Source organism: Mandrillus leucophaeus, unplaced genomic scaffold (genome assembly GCF_000951045.1).
Source record: "Mandrillus leucophaeus isolate KB7577 unplaced genomic scaffold, Mleu.le_1.0 Scaffold21, whole genome shotgun sequence".
Lineage (NCBI taxonomy): Eukaryota > Metazoa > Chordata > Mammalia > Primates > Cercopithecidae > Mandrillus > Mandrillus leucophaeus.
This window is the reverse complement of record NW_012102143.1, coordinates 8,367,200-8,387,663: the sequence shown is the minus strand read 5'-3', so window position 1 is coordinate 8,387,663 and position 20,464 is coordinate 8,367,200. Positions and strand designations below refer to the sequence as shown.

Here is a 20,464-nt window from a genome sequence, read left to right as displayed (position 1 = left end):
CTCAATGAAACTAAGCCACACCATCACAAATAATGTGAACATGATTGGAAAACAAACTCAGTTCTTATTCATTTACCTACAAGTCTGGAAACTTCTAGAACTTATTTCAGCATTAAAATAAATAGTTTTGTTTTGTTTTTTTTTGAATATACAAATACACAAAAATAAGGAAAAGTTTGAAAGCCTCTTGCCCCTCTGTCCCAGACCTGACAGAGTGGCTTCCACAAAGAAAGGGGCAGAAGCCGGGGCCGTCAGTGCCTGCAGGACGTTGTGGGCCTCACAGATGACCCAGACTCCCCAGTAATGAAGCCGCAGACCCACAGCGAGCCACTCACACCAGGCTCAGCCAAGCTGACGGGCCAGAGGAGTAAGGAATGTTCCCTACCATTGTCCAGAAAATGTAACGAGGGTGAAGGTATGCCAAGCAGACTCCCCGTGTCAGCCCCGAGGCGCCTGCCATCGCTTTCAGAAACCTGACTACCAACCTAGATCAAAACTGACTGCTTGGTCATGGCCATGCAGTTAGAAAACACAGCAGCAGTCCTCAGATGAGTGTGACCATATTCATGTTACTCAAGTTGCTTTATCATCTGCATTTGAAGGAATGTAGTGAGCCTCCTGTGTGTGCCCACGTGGCAGTGGGCACCTCTGCCCCCCACAAAGGCTAAGAACACAGCCTGCAGTACAGGCCCTGCCTCCTGACATGCCCCAGGCCGGCTGGAAGAAAGTGTGGGACTGTCCTGTTGACATGGGGAGGGGATGGCTAGACTCTGACGCTCACTGTGTGTTCTCTGCTGGGCCGTGTGGCTCCCTACAGAGACTCTGGGTGCCCAGTATTCACCTTCTCCTATGTGTGTGTATATATATTATATATACATGTATTTACTAACTTAGAAAGCCCCCAAAGGGGCCTTGTTTCTGCTTGACAGCATCCACAGCATGTCATTCCTAAGCCCCATTGAGGAGATTCAGAAGCAACCAGTTACCCCCGGAGCCTGCACGCTGGGCACAAGGGTCACAGCTTCGTTGACAGCTCCTGACCCCAGGAGCCGAGGGCCGGACATGGTAGGGCCTGGCAAAGGGGCACTGCCTTGTGTGTGAGGTGTTTTCGCCAGTCAGTCCCTTTTAAAAACAGCATATCTTTTGAAGAACAAGAAGTTTACGCAGGCATAAACAACTTACTTTGCGCATGGAGCTTTTAGGACGTTTCATGTCTGTTACGTTATAGCCTCTGTCCTCATGGGGGCTCTGAGTTCAGCAGCGCCTGAGCTGTTAATCTGCTTTTTCAAATTATTAATAATGAAAGTAACACCATGCCACCAGCTGGTATCATTTCATGCTTTCTGTGTGCCTGGTGTTTACACGGCTTATCTCATTTAATCCTCCCAGCATGTAACAAAAATACTTGCAACAGGTACTGCTCCTGTGTGGACTCCTACCCCCAGCTCACACTGATTGAGGCCTTCCTAGCTCGGGGCTTTGTGAATATCCTGCTTTTATCCTCATTTATAGGTAAGGAAGCTGACTCAGAGAGGTTAAGCAGCTGGTGCTGGGCCCGCACCCAGGGGTCAGAGCTGGTCCTACCTGCTTTATAAGCTGTGGCTCAGAGGGCGCTCCGGGGGCTCGAGAGCACCTGGCAGTCTGAGATGAAGACTGGGGAGGCCTGGGAGGCAGGCGCTGGACTGAGGCAGGAAGTGGGACCTTGGGGCTGAGTGTTCCCAGGGCCATGGGGCGGGCCTGTGGGGTCTGGTGGGTGTCTGGGGTCCCCAAGAAGCCCTTGTCACGGGGCTTCGCTGCGCCCTGCAGTTGAGCGCAGGGGACGCAGCTGTTGCTGCCGCTGTTGAAGAGTGAGGGGTGAGGCCTGCAGTTGCCGCCTGATGTTGTTGACAAGTGAGCAGTTTTTCCAGAAAACATGGGACAGCGTCAGGGCTGACTTGAATTTTTTACTTGAGGCAACAGCTCAACCAGTTGGTTTTCGCAATTGTGAGTTAAAAAAAAAAAGAAAAAACAAACAAAAAAAAAAGAAAGCTGACAATGTACCATTGATGAGAGGATTTTTAAGGGAGAGCAAGCCACAGGCCATCCTGAGAAAGGAGCAGAGAGACCGAGGAAACGCACCGCTGTGTCTTGTTCGTGGGGTGCTTGTGACGCTCTCACAGGACGCCCTGCGGACCACGCCTTGGGTGCTCGGTGGCAACTGCAGAAGGGTGAGGTGTGTTCCCCTTAACACCAGACGGCGGATCTTGATGGCGGAGGAACCAGGCGTCAGAGGAGGACAGGTCAATCCGGGAGCATTGATAAAAAGGAAGAGAAACTTATCTCACATTGTCAAGCTGTTGGGGCTTCCAGGGACCTTGTCCTCTAGGCCTGTCCCTGTGCCCTCCTGTCCCAAGGCCTGAGAAGCCAGGTGTGGGGTGGGAGCAGGCCAGGGCCAGGTGCTTCGTGCCCTGAGGCTCGAGTCAGGCTCTGTGGCCACTTTGAATCCAGGGGCCCGCCCTGAACTCTGAGCTGGTCTCCTGTTCAGTACGCGGAGGTGATGACCTCTCCCACCCAGGGGCATTTGAGGACTCCTGAGGTGGCAGCAGTGATGCCCAGCCCAGCACGCAGAGTGCCCAGGCAGTGCCCACCCCTTTCCTCTCCCTGCCAAGGCGTTCTGGGCGTGAGCCCGCATGGCCCCCTGCTTGGGGCTGTCACCACAATGCCATTCCTCGCACGCCCCGCAAGTCCCTTCTATGGGTGAGAGCCTGACTTGAGAGACTATTTTGGGGAGGAGTAAGATGACCTGCCCTTCTCAAGAGTGAGCGGTTCTTACATGACTACCTTGAGCAGCGATGGTGCTTCCTGCAGGGGTGCGCCCACGAAACGCTCTGCACGAAGCACGTTGCTGCCTTGCTCAGGCCCAGGGAGAGTGGAGGGTGCTGTGCTCTTGGGCTGGGTCCTGGCTCAAGGGTTGGGGGCTGGAGCACATCCACCAGAAAGTCACTGGTGGCTGGGCTGCGTCCGCGGTGTTGCTGGAAGAGGGGCAGCGCCTGCTGCGGTGTTTGCAGTGCTTGGTCACGGCCCCGCGTGGATTCTCCTTCCTGGTGGAAGCCGTTCCGTCCCCAGGTTTTCAGCTAACCTATCTGAGTTTTGATGAAGAGAGCAAGGGGTTTTGCTCATCTGGATTCCTGTGGAAGGGCCTCCTCTCTCTGCTCCTATTTTCTAGCTTGGCAGCTCTAGCGCTAGTTCTGCAATATTTGAATTTGAGTAGCCAGAAGAATTTGCTGCCAGGGTGGCCTTGCCCTTGACTTTGAAATGAACTCACCCGAGACTTCAGCTTGTTGCCTCCTTTGGCTGATGCTGGGTTCTGGGCTCTGGCCGCCGCCTGCCTGTCCGTCACAAAGGACCATGTTCTCCAATCAGGACGGAGTTCTAAGTGTTACACAGTAAAGCCGCAGGAGTTCGGTGTTCTGTTCTGGACAGCCTGAGAATGATACTAAGAATGTTTTCCGATTGATTTGGTGAGCTGTCTGTTTATAACGTCATTGGAGCTGGTTTTCCATGACCAGAAATTATTCTTGACCTCACAGTAAAGGACTCTGAAGCCCCCATCCTCTGCCTATTTTTTTTTGTTTGTTTGTTTGTTTGTTTTTATTATTGTTGTTGTTGTTATTTTAAGAAAAGACTTGTAGCATCAGTCTTAGGCGTACTCTCCTTGGCAGTAGTGATGGGCAAGGCAGCTGATGGAGAAACAAAGCGTGCTGAGGTTTTTACCATTCAGGAATCATAGCACAGTAGCACTGTAGTATTTCATCACAATTTACTCTTTACTTTTTTTCATAAAGAAACAAATAGGCCTATGGTGACTCTCACCTGTAATCCCAGCACTTTCGGAGGCTGAGGCAGGAGGAGTGCTTGAGGCCAGAAGTTTGAGACCAATCTGGACAACATAGGGACACCTCTTCTCTACAAAAACAATTAAAAACATTAGCTGGGCATGGTAGTGTGCATCTGTAGTCCCAGCTGTTCAGGAGGCTGAGGTGGGAGGATCCTTTGAGCCGGGAGGTTGAGGCTGCAGTGAGCCATGTCATGCTGCTGCACTCCAGCCTGGGTGACAGAGGGAGACGCTATTTCAAGAGAGGAAAAAAAAAAAACAAAGCACCAGCAGAATTTAGAAATGTGGGCCAGTGTGGGAGCCTCACCTGGCATCACTGGCCTCGGGCTGCTGCTCTCGCCCTGGAGCCATTACTTTGAGAGCAGATCAAGGACTCAGCAGGCAGGAGGAATGTTCATGGCAGCAGCAGTCCTCGCGCTGCACACGCACACCACGGCCCCACCATCGCCCCTCGTCATGGCTGGGATGGGAGACAGACTTCAGAAGCAGAGCCTGGGCAGAGGGAGATACCCGCTTCCAGAAGGGGCCTCCTGCTGCTGAGTAAGGGGGTGGCGCCCGGCCGGCTCAATGAAGGGCATGAGGAGTGCTGGCTGCGCTTGGCCTGAAGGGGTTCCTGCAGGAAGGCCTTGCTCCCCGATGGGGCTGAGGGACCCAGCTGAGCAGGAGCAGCAGCAGGAATGGGCAGTGTTCTTGGAGCCCAGAGGAGGGGCAGGGCTTGTCCTTCTGGACGGGCAGCCCCAGGAAAAGAGAAGCCCAGAGCCAAGGGCCCTTGCCCCAGGGAAGGGTCCCACGTGGACCCCGAAGACGCTTCTCTCTGCAACCCTTCCTGACACACCGTGGACATGATGGACGGAATGAGGAAAATGAGCTGCTTCTTTCCCTTCTCTCTCGCTTCTCCCTCCCATCACACAGCATGCAATTACGGAAGAGGATGAAGAAGGAAAGAGCAGTTGGAAAAATTCCGTAGGAACTGGAGAGGGGAGGATCGGGTGTTTTTACAGCTCCTGGGGTTCTCCGGGGGACGAGGGTGTGCTGTGTCCACTGCTGCGTCTTCATTCCTGTTCTGCGGGAAAGCCCAGTCTGGCTTCATCCACATGGATGGAGCAGAGTCAGGTTCAGTTGGGATTTTTTTTTCCCCGCTCATTTGGAAAAAGAGGAAAAGACACTGGGATACAAAGAGGGCTTGATAAAGAAGAGGTCTCCTTGGTCCGCCTCTCCAGGACCCTCTGCGATGGTGGAAAGGGCCCATAGCGGCAGTGCCTGTCGGGGCAGCCACTGGCCATGCCTGGCTGTTGAGCTCATCAGTGGCCACATCAACACGTGGATGGTGTGACCGAGGAACTGGATTTCAAATTAAATTAAATTAAATTTCAATTTAAGTAACCACATGTGACCAGTAGCTACCTACACCGCACTCTCAGGAAGGCTCCAGACGGAGGGTTTGAGGATCTTCCTTTATCAGTGATTTGAATGGATGAGGCTTAATCTGTTTGAATTTCCCAGTTGGGGTAAAAAGAGGGAATGCTTGTACTGGAATGGGAGTAGGTTCACAGCGCACGGCCTGGGCCAGCATCAGTGTGTTGCTGAATTTATGCTCCTTCCCAAGGTTGTTCGGGAGGCTGCAAGAGACGTTCTGTGTTAGAGAGAGGGATGCGCTGACTGTGCTGGGGGAGTTCACTTCGTCGCAAGGAGCAGAAATGCCCTCGGTGGCATGGATTGAAAGGCACTTATGGACGGAATTCAGGAGAAATTCATGGAGCGCTGCAGGGAGTCCTCTGATGGGGCCTCTCTTCCTTCTCCATCTCCCCTGCCTCCCAAGCCCCAGGACTCCCCGTCTTCCATCTGCTTGGTCCCCAGCTGCATCCCCACAGGCTCTCCGCTCTGTTGCTGGTTTGACTCGTCTGGTGTGTGCCTCCCCTGTGACATGCTGGGAGCAGAGCGGAGCAGCTGTGCCAGTCCCTGGGCCGCAGCTGGGCTGTGCTAGGTCCAGGGTCTGTGAGAGCTGCTGGGAGGCCACCAGTGCAGGTGGGTGGGACCTTGCTTCGTGATTCCACCCATGACGCTTCTCACTCAAGGAATTTGCTTTTGTTTCCATGCATACTATTGAAAATCACTTAGCCAGTAAGCAAATGTTGGCCCTTAGCCTGTTAAACATTAGTACAAATAAGCGCGTGCTGCTGCCCTCCCGTTGTGCAGCTGTGATAAACACCACTTGCCCTGCCTCGTGTGCCTGTCTCTTGCGGTGTCGGCGCCCCAGTGCCATGGTCGTGCGAAGGGATCAGAACATCTGCTTGAGATTAGACCATGTCAGCATTTTACTGGGGTTAGGCACCTCCATCCTGGTCATTGCACCACGCTGTGTCCCTCTACTGAAATAATCTCTACTTGGTAGTCGTCTTTCTGCATTTAAAACAAAACGAATAAACCTATTGTATAGGATGAACCAGTAATGAGGCATTTTCACTCTGACGTTGGCAGTGGATGTGTTGACGCTGAGAGGATATTCGTGGTGGCAGGCTGTCCCCAGTTCCGGGTTTTGGATATTTGGAATAAGGTAGGCTGTGACGGGCCGGGCGCGGTGGCTCACGCCTGGAATCCCAGCACTTTGGGAGGCCAAGGCAGGTGGATCATGAGGTCAGGAGATCGAGACCATCCTGGCTAACACGGTGAAACCCCATCTCTACTAAAAATACAAAAAATTAGCTGGGCACGGTGGCGGGCGCCTGTAGTCCCAGCTACTCAGGAGGCTGAGGCAGGAGAATGGCAGGAACCCGGGAGGTGGAGCTTGCAGTGAGCCAAGATCGCACCACTGCACTCCAGTCTGGGTGACAGAGTGAGACTCCATCTCAAAAAAAAAAAAAAAAGGTACTCTATGGCGATGAAGGGATGCTTCCAGACTCAGTACATTTTGGAGGAAATAGTGTTGTTCATCATATGACACAGTTAAGTCTCTGAGAGATAATTAAATGAAAATCATTCTAAATGTTTGATTAATGCCTTTCTAGCCTAGCCCCTGTAGGTGGAGTGTCATGATTTCCACGTTGTTGGGTCCTGGATAAATGATTTAGCCACAGTCTCACGGCTCTGTAAAGAGTGGCCGGCTGTTCCTATCGCTGCTGATCCTGTGTGCGCTGTGCACCAGATGTGGGTGGAATGAGGCTGCAGGAGCACCTGCCTCCCCAGTGGCTATGATGACTAAATGAGGAGGCCCCTGTAGAGTGTACAGCGTTCACCCGGTGATGGTGTGATTGTAACAGCTGGGGTTGCTGGGACCCAGAGTATCCACGGTGTGCATGCACTTGAACTTCAGGATTCCCTATTTCCCTCTCAGGTGCAAGAGCTCTGGCGAGTCTGGATCCCTACACATGTGTGTCAGGTTCTGGAAACATCTTCTCTCATCTCCCCGTGATGCCCAGGGGCTCCCCCAGCCTCTAGAAGCCACTGCTTGTCCAGGGCGCCAGCAGGACAAGCTGTTGTCAAGCCTGGATTTGATCCTAGGTCTGGTTGCTTCCGGAATGCCCAGATGGGCCTCTGCTGTTCCCTGAGCTTGCTGTCAGCAAATGTTTGGTGACAATAATTATTTGGTTTGGAATTTCTTGTTTATGTTTTTGTCCATTAATTTTTTATCATGTGAAATATGTTTTATTTTAGCAAACCTAAAAGACCCATGACACACAGGTGTCTCTTCCATATTGTGCTAATTCCTGCCTTTTTTTGGTGTCTTCTCATCTCAGCATCAGTAGTGGTGGCCGTGTGGGGACAGAGGCACTTAGCAGCAGCGGTGCCGGGAATAATGATTTGACGTGAGGGATCTGTGGAAGAGGCACACGTTGCTGCTTGAATTCCAAGAACGCTATTTACCTTTTTGTTTTGAAAGTTCACTTTCAAGGCCTCAGTTTTCTCAAAAGTTCTAAAGTGATAAACAGAGTTTTTCTAAGATTTTCTTTTTGAATTGGGGCCTTTGATGTGGCGCAGCCCTGTGTCAGGTGGGGCTGAGCCCAGAGGGTGCTGAGGGGATGGGGCTCACGGTGACAGCATGGCATGATCCCGAGACAGGACATTGGCGCTGTGATGGGCGCTGCCAGTGGGGCCTGGCATCCCCAGGCCTTGTTAGCCGGCAGTGACCACAGGTAATCGATTCATAGGCATTCTCATGCCCTGCTTCAGCTTCCCTCAGTTCAGGAAACCGCAGCACAGCATGGCTCCACAGCAGCTCACGGCCGGGCAGCCAGGGAGCTGCAGAGTCTGGGCTTGACCTGTGCACCCCCGTCTCAACCCTGTGCTGTCACACCAGTGTCTGAGTTAAACAGCAGTGCAAAGCTCTGGGTCCCATCTTCTAGTGGGACCTTTGTGGCTTGCCCACAGGTTGGCGGCACGGAGCGCTGCTCTCTGGGGCAGCGTCGGACCCTTTCTGGAGTGGCGTCTGCTTTGGAGGCCCTGGTCGGTGTCTGACGGAGCTGTGGGCCTGCCTTGTCCTCCGGCCGAGGTTTGAGCGAGTGCTGGCTGCTTGTGGGAAGGTTGGGGGCTCAAGCGCCTTCATGATTGCCTTGCCCTCAGTCCCCACTTCTGTCAGAACTTACGCAGAGCAGCACGTGGGGTCCAGAGGCTTCTGGGGAGCCACCCATGCCCCTGACCCGAGGATACGCAGGCCAGCCCTTGTAGGAAGCAGCGTAAGACGTAATTCCTTTTTTTTTGAAACACGAAAACAAACAGCAATGGGAGTTTTATTTGTTCCCTGCAGCCCCGCGAACATCTTTGGGAGCCAGCTAGAGAACTGATCATCTCTTTGGTGGGGACAATCAAATATTGAATGTTGAGGGAAAGTAGGGCAAATGGCTCCAGGATTGTCCATTTTTCACAGACCTGGTGAGTGAGTTTAATCATTAATCATTAATCCGCACTTTCTAAATTTATCTGCCCCGAAGAATCTCCCGGGCAGAGGTGAAAGTCCTGGTTCCCATGCCCCCTTGACCCGACTGAAGCACAGCTCCGGGGCCTGGCAGCGGACACGCACCCCGTTTCATCCCTGTCCGGAGACACATGTAAGCAGTGCTGCCTCGGTTTGTTATTGAGTGACTTATTTTCAAGGAAAAAGAGCCAGAAATGATTAGATAAATGCAAAGTCCTAAAAAAGAAAACAGCGCTGTTTCTCTTAAATGCCAGCCAGCATTGTGACCCTGATCTGCCGAGGCCTTGCAAGGTAGTTGAGGCCGCAGGAAATGTCATGGGGTGGCCTTTAGAATTAGAGTGTCAGCACCCAGCTGGCTGCCTGCGTCTGAGAAAGGAGGCATTGTAGCCAGTGAAATGGGGGAGAACCAGAAAACCAGCTGGGCCAGGGCGCTGCAGGACTGGCTATGACCACCCTGTGCCACTGTCTGCACAGTCCCTGGTCCAGGCGGGTATTGGCCGCCTTCTGGGCAGAGTGCTGGTGTCCAAGCCCAGGGCACACATACGGCCGGCCGAGCACATCCTCTGTGTGCGTGCACGTGTGCATACCTGCATATGTGCATGTGCGTGTGCTTTTGAGAGTGGTGGCTTTCTGATTGAACAAGCAGAGTGGTCAAGGACATGGCTCCAGGTCAGCCCTCGCAGGCTCCAGTTTGGTGCTGCCCTTTTCTTGCTGGATTAACTTTGGACCGTCCCTGAGCCTCTCTGTGCCTCAGTGTCCTCATGTGTAAAATGGGGGTGACAGCATCCTCAGCTCTGTCCTGCTTCTGTGAAGACGAAGAGTCCCTCTGTAGATATGCGCATTGCCTGGTAGCTCTGATTACTGGCTCTTCCTTCAGCGCTCTGTAAGAAGCTGTTGCAAATGAAGTGTGAGTTGGTGACAGAGCAGTGAAGAGGCTGAGGAAGATAGTGAAGGGCTCTGGGGCACTTGTGATGTGGTTTGGAGAGACAGCTGCCCTGGAACTCACACAGGTGGCCCGCTTCTCTGGTCTGTTTGTGCAGAAGTCATTGGTAGTGATTTTGTTGGTGGTGGTGGTTTTGGTGAGGATGTCCATTTAAGAAATAAAATGACGCTGAACAGGAATGGTAAACGAGACACAAAACAGAATGAAAAGCCTTCCAGAGGCTGAGCATGAAAGGAAACAGCAAATTACAAAGTGAGAATGCCAAGAGCTTTCTCCTTTAACAAACCAGGGTGCATTGTTCTCCTTTCTAATGATAAGGGAGGTCCTGTTTGCTCTGGGAAGTTTTAGAAAGGACAGAGGCATATGAAGGGGAGAATCTCTGACTCCTCCTAGTCCTGTCACTCTGGGTTTGACTGTGAACATTTTCATGTGTTTCCTTCAGGCTCCTGCCTTGTCTCGTTCTCGTTGATTTGTATGTTGCTAGCTTTTGGGTGAATAAAAATCTGCTCTTTTGCTTCTCACCCTTGACAGTTTACCGTAGTCATCTTTTCACATTATTAAAAAACCCTTAGCAGCTGTTCCCTGGCAGTAAAAGTCTTATCAGACGGGCGTTGTCCCGAAGCCGTTGGACAGAGTCTTTCCTGGGCCTCCCTGGCCTCCACACACCTGCCCCCTGACTCAGAGCAGAGGCCTAGCTTCTGCGGCCCTCTGTCCTGTCCTGAGAGCACACAGTCCCAACCTGGATGACGCTCGCGTGACCTGAGGGAGGACTGGCATGGTCCCATTTTACAGATGAAGAAGCTGAGACACTGAGCTCCTGGCCTAGGTGGGCTGTGCTGCCTCCGAGGCCTCTGAGGCAGGCTCACCTGCTCCCCTTGCTTCCAGCTCCCTGTTCTGGCACCAGCTCTGCTTGCTATCCTGAGCCTCAGCCATGAGGAAGCCTGGGGTGCCCACAAATACCTCTCTGTGTGCCCCAGCTGTTCCCACTGCTGTTGTCCCTTCCCAGAAAGAGACAGCCCCACCCACTCCGAAGCCTGGGTCGGACAGAGCTCTTCCCTCCTTTCCACCTTCAAGGTGGACTCAATTTCCGAAACACAGTGGCGCAACCTCCTTGCAGTCCCTTTACTCTCTCTTTTTTTTCATCTGTGCCCTGGGAGCCGAGTAGCCTCCAGAGTCCCTGTCAGCCTATCCACAGCTTTCAGAACCTTTCCAAAGTGCAGATCTGATCAGTCGGGCCTCTGCCAAGGCCCGTCAGGGGCTGCCAGTGTCCACGTCCCCATAGCGAAAGGACAGCCTCACTGAGTGCTCTGTGCCCAGGTTCAGAAGGGGCTGCCCCTGCCTGGTGATTGCGGTCCTTGTCTGAGTCACTGTGAGGTGATAGAGGTAGATCATGGGGCACTTCTATTTTAGCATAAATGTGACACTTCAGTGACCCTACACTGCACAGAGCATCCACGAGCTTTCTGCCTGACTTGTGAGAATGAGCTGCTCTTCCTCCCATAGGCAGCAGAGGGTGGGCTGGGAGACGATGGGCAGGTATTTGCGTGGCCCAGTTCTCTCTAGAAATGTCTCTGTCAAATTAACAAGTGGCAGTTAGTAAATCGCAAGTGGATGATTTAAAGTCCTTCTGTTACTTTTAGAGTTCTAGGGGCCTAGCAGGTGCTTAGCAAATACTTGTTAAATGTTTTCCCACTGGAAAGGTTTTCTAAGGAGGAAGGAGGCTGGTGTTCTCGCTGTCAGGGTTTTTACGCCATCCGCTGAGTGCAGGTGTTTTGGGAGCACCTAAACTGTATGTCCAGGTGATACAGGTTAGCTTCCCAGTATAGGGTGTGATGGACCCAAAACACAGGAAAACCACGTGGCCAGGCACAGCAGCTGGAGGCCCAGTGGCTGGAGGGAGCCCAGAGATGTCTTGTGCGTAGCCGCTGCTACACTCCAGGAAGCCTGGAGGTGCCCTCTGTGTTGGTCTGGGGATCCCTGTGTCCACAAGCAGGTGGGCCTCAGGCTCCAGCTCTCAGCTTCTGCCGGGCTCTTGACCCCTTACCTACCACCTCTTGGTAGCAAGAATTTGACCTTTCTCCCATGCTCCTTCCCTGCTCTCCGCCCTTGTTAATGTTCCGCCCCTGCTGGGGTAGATTTTATCCCCCTTTGATTGTAGAGGGCAGGGCCCTTCTCAAATAGGGTTTTCTGGGACCCTGTGGTTTTGCAAGGTGTTTAAAGTTTTTCACCATAAAACTGAGGGCAGGGGGGCAGGCCCTGTTCAAACCTCTTTGGGGGAAGCTCAGAGAAATTAAGGCAATTGCTACGTTCAAGCTCTGGGAAGCTCCCAAGTAGAGAAGCCAGCGGGGCCCTGCCGAGAAGAGCCTTTTCCAGTTTATATGTCATGGACCTCCTGGCCCCTCACGGGATGCCCTTTGGGAAAAGCCTTCTGAGGACTGACCCAACTGGAGCAGGTACCTGGGAAGGAAAGTCATTTCCAAGGGATTCTGGGCTACGGGGAGCTGGCTGCTGGCCTCACACCTGAACCTGAAGGCCAGGTGGGTGGTCTCATTTCATGTCCATAGGGACATTCAGCTGTATTATTTTTTTAAGTAAAACTGTATCTAATGAAGCTTGCTGTTTTTTGAGTGATAACTTCCGATCGGAAATGTTCTTTTTCCCGCTGAAGGGCCTGAGCAAGGTTTGCGCTTAGTGTTGTTGGGTGCCTGCTTCCCCCCAGCTTTAGTCCCTCGTCGTTTCTATTTGGCTGTTAAAAGCACAGTCTAGGTCCACGTGAGAGACCCAGTGAAAGACAGCCTCCTTGGCTTCTGGTAATGAACTTCCATCACCCCCCTTCCAAATAAAGAAACAAAAAAGAAATAGGCTCCTCTCCACCCAGCCTCCCGCCTTAGTCCGCTGGTTCTTGACCGTGGATCATGCCTTGTTTGACCTAACCCGCTACTGGGCTCGAGCTCCCGGACAGGATACTTTGACTTGATTTTCTGGAATTAAAGGGATGCATTTTAGATGCGGGTTGGTGGGTCTGTATTTTCTGGGCCCTGCCAAGTATGCCCACAGGGGTACTGGTTTCTTGCTAGAGTGGTGGGGTCACTGCCAGCCTGTCAGATTTGCTTGGCTGTGGACTCCAGATGGACAGTGGGGCTCAGCCTCCACTGCCCATCTCAGCGCAGAAGCTCTCCAAGGTCTTTTTGTTACACATCTAACAAACAGCCAGTGCTGGAAAGGGGTTTATGCTCTAACGCAGAGAACAGTGAGTGAGGGCATCTTGTCTTCTGCCATACCAGGTGGAGGTGACCTCAGGGTCCCCTGGGACTGCTTCTGCAGGTGCTCTGGGAGCCAGGGCGTTGCAGCACCCGTCCGGCTGGGAGTCCCCATGGCCCGTGCCTGCCACACTCTGACAAAACACCGGAACACCCGGGGCCCCACCCACCATCCTGGGCGTCCTCTGCCTGCCCTGCCACGGTGGGCTATCACAGCCCCTGGTGTGGCCATCCTGAGCTGGGCTGTATGCACAGCCTTTGGTGTGTCCATCCTGAGTTGGGCTGTGTGTGCAACCCCTGGCGTGGCTGTCCTGAGCTGGGCTGTGCGTGCAGCCCCTGGTGTGGCCGTCCTGAGCTGGGCTGAGCTGGGCTGTGTGTGCAGCCCCTGACATGGCTGTCCTGAGCTGGGCTGTGTGTACAGCCCCTGACATGGCTGTCCTGAGCTGGGCTGTGTGCACAGTCCCTGGTGTGGCCGTCCTGAGCTGGGCTGAGCTGGGCTGAGCTGGGCTGTGCGTGCAGCCCCTGGCGTGGCCGTCCTGAGCTGGGCTGTGTGCACCCCTGACATGGCTGTCCTGAGCTGGGCTGTGTGCACAGTCCCTGGTGTGGCCTGGTGTGGCCGTCCTGAGCTGGGCTGAGCTGGGCTGAGCTGGGCTGTGCGTGCAGCCCCTGGCGTGGCCGTCCTGAGCTGGGCTGTGTGCACACACCAGCATCCTGCCCCATCAGTTGCTGTGCTACAGACAAAGGAGGGATCCACTGGAGCGGGAACTCTTGTGAACAAAGGTTCTATTTTCATGCAAATGTAATCGGCAGCTCCCAGGGAGAAGGCCCAGCTATCACCAAGTGCCTCTTGGCGATGGTGGACATTTGAAATCTTCTTTAAGAATATCTAATATGTGTGGACTTAGAAGAACCAAATAAAAAGCTCTCACATAGATATCGCCCTTCCCCCGACCTGCCAGCTAGGGCTGTAAGTAGAAATTAACCTAAATTAGGAAGATAATTGTTCCTGTGTTAATTGTAGGTTGTCTTTTAAAGCTGTTTTCATTTTCCAGGCCTGAGCAGCAGGCTGGCTTCGGGCCCTACCATGGGTTGCTGCATTGACACCCATGAAAACCAAAGTTCCAGAGGGCGATCTAGCGGCTTGCCTGCTTTCCAGAGCTCCAGGGTCTCTAGATGATGACGTTTCTTTGAAAATCCCACTGCAGCTCTTTCTGTGAGCCTTGAGTCCCCCTGCCACCCAGGGGACCCCTCTTTGAGGGCGATCAGGCTCTCAGCCCAGGCCACGTAAACAAACACCGGCTATTTTCAGCAAGCCCTTGGTGTCGCAGCTGGCCTGGCTTGTGCACAGTGGCTGGCAAGGCCCATCCCCAGTGTGCACTTGGCCCTGGCCAGCCTGGGCCAGCCCTGGCAGGCAAGCGATGCCTTGGAACGTTCTTACCCGCCATGCTTTTCAGTTTTCTCATAACGCCCCCTGGCACTCGACAGAAGCGTCACAGTTAAAAGGGGGCTGAACAAGTACCCCAGAGACTATTGTATTTGGCGTTTTCTTTGTTGGGAACTTGGATTTCTGTTTGAAAGTGCTTGGTAAAACCTGCCGTCTTCCCTGTCCCAGGCGCGCACCAGCAGGTGGAGGCAGGCGCTGCCTTCTGAACGGCTCTTTCCTTTTGTCCTCGGTTTTCTCGAGGCCTGGCTCACTTATTCTATTAGTCATGATTAGACAAAGCTTTTAAAGAAAAATCCCCACCCCTTGCCTTACTGTGCCGTGAACAAATCCTGAGTGAATGAGTGGAGCCACCCACTTCATAGGAGCCCTGGAGGCTGCCTTTCACGTGGATTTTCAGGTGGGCCAGGCCTTTTATAGAACCCCGGCCCTCCCCACAGTGCCCTCAAAACACACTAAACATGGGGGTGTGTGTGTGAGTGCATGTGCGTGTGTGCGTACGTGAGTGCGTGTGTGTGCATGTGCATGTGTACTGAGTGCATGCATGCACGTGTGTGCATACATGAGTGCGTGTGTGTGCCCGTGTGTGTGTGTGTGTGTGTGCCTGCTCTCATTTCAGGAGCTTGCCCTGCCTGTTTGATTTTTCTAAAGATTGACACTCCAAATCCTCTTTTCCTCCAAAACTCACTCTGGCTGATATGGAAGGCTCCTAGGGTCTCCAGTTTTACCACATTCTCCCTAATCCACAAAGAAGGTGTCCTTCAGCCACATAAAATGGGCCACTCATCGGTGCTGGACGTCCCCACGCCATTGGTGCTGGTGTCCCCATGTCACTGGTGCTTCAGGTCACGTGTCATTGGTTCTGGGTGTCCCCACAGCCTGGCCTTAGAGTGCTCTATTTCTTTATAGTTAAGGAATTAGCTCAGCTGACAGGGAACTAGGTAAGGGTAAAGTCTGATAACATGGAAAATGTTAGTGCACATTTGAAAAAAAAATTAAATGTAGTAAAAATGTTGATATATTTTAAGTTTGAATGACAAGACTTGAGTGAATTTTTGCTGGTTAATGTTGTGTCTTTTGATTAAGCCATTTCAATGGAGTGTACATTCATATTAACTCTTGATGACTTTTTTATTTGCAATAATTGAATTAGAAAATAAGATACATTTTCTATAGTTGATAGAACCTTGTTTATTTTATTCTCTCGTTTGTTTTCCCTAACTCAAAAATGGTGAGTGAAGATCACGATGCTTTTTTAAAGTTTAGGAAGTGGTGAGCCATCCAGAGGATGAGGTTGAAGGATGATTATGCAGTGAGGGTTTATGCAGGTTTGTGCACTAGTGTTTACAGTAGGGAAACTGAGGGTTATAACCAGGGCATTCTCAGAGTTTGGGCAGGATCAGGCAGCGGGCAGACCCCTGGTGCCCCATCAGGCGGGGACTTTGGGGGGTGCTCTCCGCTCCCCGTGGGCTCCCACCTCAGTTGAGCCAGGTGGCTGGGAGGAGGCCTGCGTGCCCAGCACAGTGGCCGAGGGGCTGCTGCTCCTGCCCCGTGACGTGTGCTCTCTCCCCAGCCTGGCTTTCCAGGCTCCGGAAGAGAAGACCTCTGCTCCTCCTGTGTTTTCATTCTTTATTGGCGTGGTGCTGGGCACTTAGTTGGAATTCAGTAAAGGCTTGGTGAGTGAAGAAGGAAAAAATGTTATTTAGAAGTGTTTCACTCGACTTCCTTGATCTGGAAACACGTACATAGTATAACACAAGAAAAGTTATATGCAAAAACAGTTCTTAAATGACACCTCGACTAAGCCAAAAAGCAGACCTTTTCTTTTGTGGTTACTGTTTTTTTGTATTTTGTTTAAAAACAAAACAACCCCGAGAAAACCTTCCCTACCTCAAGGCCAACAAGATAACCTTGTATATTTTCTCTTAAGGCCTTTGACGTTTTGTCTTTCGTACTGAAGCCTTCGGTTTTTGTGTGGGGTGCAGGGTCGGGGTCGGTTTCATTTTCTTTGCTCATTTTGAGAACCATAATGTTTGGCACTTTACACCCTTTCTCTGGGATAGCTGTGTGGCCAGCTCATCCTCCAAGTTCGGTCTGTTTTGGACCCTCCCTGTGCTCAGCTGCTCCAGAGCCTGTCCTGGGACCAGCAGGGCACTGTCTCCTCGAGAGGCTCTGCAGCCTCACTCCCGAGTCTCAGCCCCTCCTTGAGACTTTCCTAGCTCCTCCTAGGCTGTGACTTATCTGGAGACAAGTTCCTGTAAAAAGCCAAGCCTGAAACTTGACTAGAGTTGCATTGACTCTGTGGATGAATTTGAAGGGAGGGTTGGCATCTTGATAGTGTATTTGTGTGTGTGGCTTCTCTTTCCCTCGATTAGGTCCTCTTTACTGTGTTTTTTCCAATAGATTTTTATAGTTTTCTCCATAAAGGTCTTGCACGTGTCCAGTTAGATTTATTCTTTATTCTTTGGTAGATTGTAGTTGTTTTGTTTTTCTGCTGCAGACAATGTATTTTTTTTTCTTAATTAAATTTTTCCTTGCTAGTTTTTGGAAATGCAGTTGATTTTTGTATTTTATTTTTATATCCAGTCATCTTATTAAAATCTTATACATTCTAAAATTTTTTTCTGTAGATTCTTCAGGGTTTCTAAGACAAAGACTGTCAGTGTAATGATGCTAGTTTAGTGTCTTTCTCTCTAATTCCTGTGTTTGTTTTCCTTGTCTTACTGTGCTAGCTGGGAATTCCAATTCAGTTTTGAATAAGAGCAGAAATACTGGGCTTCCGTCGTCCTTGACATTAAAGAGAAGGTTTTTAACATTTTCCCAGTTTAAGCGTGATGTTTGACATAGGTTATTTTAGATTCCGTTTTTCGAGGGAAGTTCGTGGATAGCTGTGTTCCATTAGCCAAATGCTTTTACTCCGCCTGTTGTGATGATTGTGTGGTGCAAATTTTCTTTAAACTTCCCTGATCTCTTGCCGTGGATTCAGCTTGTTTGTGATAAATCTTGTCATTTTCATACTTTGCTAGTGCTTCAGGATTCTTCATCTCTGTTCTTTAATTGGAGGGGACGGTAATTTTCCTTGTTTAATGTCTTTTTTTTTTTTTTTTTTTTTACTTTCAGGGATAGTTTATTTAAGATTAGAATTAATCATTCCTTGAAAGTTTGTAAAAATTAACCTCAAACTATTTGGGGTTCATATTTCCTTGGTGATTTGATGTTTTAACTACTGATTTAACATCTTTAATGGTTACTAATAACCTGACCTTTTAATTCCTGTCGTACGGATTGAAAAGAAAGTTTTTAGGAGTTCTACTTAATCTAAGTTTTCCATTTTATTGTCATGGATTTGCTTCTGGTGTTTAAATCTTTGCTGGATTTGTCTCTGTGTACCCTTTTTCATTTCCAACATGACTCAGCCCCTTCTTCTTGATTAATCTGTATTCACTGTTTTGAGTCACTCTGGCTTTGTGGATTCCCTTAGTTTAAGTCAGCTTTCAGTGTTTTAAATGCCTTCTCTTATCTTCCTGGTACTTGCTGTGGCTGGCTGCACCCACTGTTCTCTTTCTCCCAAGGCTGGATGTGCAGCTCACATTAGTTCTTAACCTTCCTTCTGTTATAAGCGACACATTTCCCTTGAAATAGGCGTTGGGTGCATACAACAGGTTTTGACACTTAGCATTTTCATTTCCATCCTAAGTTTTTAAAAGGTCATGTCAACAGTACAGCTTTGAGATGATGTAAGGAGGTACCACTTAGTCTCTGTGACCTTTCTCCCAAAAACATACAACCCCATCTGGTCATGACGACATCAAACAAATTCTAATTAAGGGACATTCTAGGGAACACTCAATCAAGTACTTGAAACTGTCAAGGTCATTAAAAACAAGGCAAGTCTGAGAAACTGTCGCAGCCAAAGGAACCTCAGGAATCATGAAGATAAAAGAGGGACTGTGGGGTCCTGGGTGGGCCCCGGAACAGGAGGACCACAGGGAAAACAGGAAATCCAGCACGGCTGCAGTTTATGCTGATGGATCACTGTTGGCTCGTGAAGTGTGCCACTTGCCCCATCGTGCCATAGATGTGACCAAAAGCCTCATATTGTCCAAGAGGTCCCCAGGACATTCCCTGCCCTGGTCAGTGCCCAGCTCCCTGTGCACTTGTGCTTCCTGCTTGCATCAGACACCCTCCTGCGGGGTCACGTTCTCTTTTCCTGATGAACACACACCCCTGAGGAGTAGCTTTAGTAGACCTCTTGGTGATACAGTCGGTGCGCGTGTGTGTTTGTCTGATCTGAAAATGTCTCTCTTTGACCAACATGCCTGAGTGACTGTTAGGCAACACTTGCAGGTGAGTTTTCTTTTTCTCCTCTCATCACGTTTAGTGTCCTCTTCGCATCCTTGGCTGGCCTGCCTCAGCATAGCAGCCACTCCTTCCTTGTCTGTCTGTGTCTCACTGGCTGCTCGTCACATTTTTCTTTTGTCCTTGGTGCTTCCAGGTTTGTCAGGGTGTGTTTGGGTGTGGAGCACCCTGTTCTCTTGTGAGAATATGTTTGCCTCTTTGTGAGTTTGTGTCTTTTATCAGTTCTGGAAATCTGCAGCAGTGCCCCTTTAAATACGTCTCCATTGTCTTCCTTCCTACCTTCCCTTGCTTCCCAGTCCTGCAGAGTCAGCTGTCACACCTCCTTAGGTGGCACTTCTGGGTTTTCAACTATCCTTGGACTTTTACTTTGAGAATACAAAACACAGGATTTGGGCTCTCCTGCATTTTTGTATTTTGATTCCCTCTGCTCAGCTGATTTCTTCGTCAGGATCTTGTCATTCACCTAATCTCCTTTTCAGTTTTGCATGGCATTTATTGCTTAAGTCATTCATTGAGGGTTTTCTTTTTTTAAATGCATCAATTATACTTTTTATTTTTGAAAATCTACTTTGTTCTTTTCCTAAAATGATTAATTTTGACAATTCTGTTGCTTCCTCTTTTTCATTACTTAAAATTTTTCAAGTATTTTCGTAAACTTTGTATTTAATCAAAACACACATGGGAAAATGATAGTGGATAAAACATTAATAGATTCTTTTCTTCAAAAGTTTCAGAAACAGTAATCATACAGTTTCTAATGATATGAGTAACTGAAGAACTTGACTGTCTTTTGATGTGTTTGCTGCCTTTTTTTCACTTCTTTCTGTGTTGGCTTGTGTTTGCTTGGGAGCGTATGTCTCTCTGGTCTTACTGTTTGGAAACAGAGGGATTGGAGTGAGGAGGCCGTTCTCCGATGGGCATCCCGCATGCATTTCCTGGGAGCTGCCCTGGACTCCAGCCCCAGCATCCTGAACCCTGCGGCTCTGGGCTCGCCTTGGCCCTGACCCTCGTGCAGTCCTCCACCTGCTGCCCTCAACTCTGCTGTCAGCATAACTTGAGTTGCTTTCATTTCTCTTAATTATATATTTCTGGCTTGTTGGAGGGTTTCCTTACTGCCGGTGAGCCCAGCAGTGTGACAGAAGGTGTATTTTATGTAGAACCTGGGGTTTCCACAGCACAAGAGCCTGTAAGATGACTTGTCTGCCACCTCCCCAGAAGAGGAAGTTTCTAGTACTTCAAAAGCCCAACCTTTAGGCAACTTTGTCTCAGCCCCTTTTACCCTGCTTGGTTTCCTCCCCCACCAGCTGGGTGACAGGTTCCGCAGTGGAGACACTTACTGGCAGCTGCCGCTGCTTCTCTACCTCCACGCGCACCTAGCGGAGTCCCAGCCTCCGTGGAACCCCTTGCTGTCAGGCTTCTCCTTCCTTACCCAGGAAGTGCAGGATGCAGGGAAGAGCACCGGCTCAGGGTTCTGGCTGCACCGCACAGCTGCGAACATGGAGCCCAGCTGCGTATTCTCCACTGCCAGCAGGGCTCCGTCCCCTGACACCCCCAGCGTGGCTCTGTCCTCCTCTGTGGGGTCCGTCCCCTCACATCCCCAGTGTGACTCTGTCCCCCTCCAGCGTGGCTCCGTCCCCCTCTAGCGTAGCTCTGCCTCCCTCTGTGGGGTCCGTCCCCT

General features: G+C 50.8%; 1 protein-coding gene across 1 annotated transcript in view; it reads left to right on the top strand.

Annotated features, from left to right (window-relative positions):
* Positions 1 to 6,962: 6,962 nt before the first annotated feature.
* The window catches only part of HDAC4 (histone deacetylase 4), a 271,636-nt gene continuing 258,134 nt past the window's right edge, over positions 6,963 to 20,464 (top strand). The window contains exon 1 of the mRNA XM_011980321.1: positions 6,963 to 7,441. Coding sequence (XP_011835711.1) covers positions 7,435 to 7,441 — 7 coding nt within the window. The 5' untranslated portion in view covers positions 6,963 to 7,434. The remainder of the gene's footprint in view (positions 7,442 to 20,464) is intronic.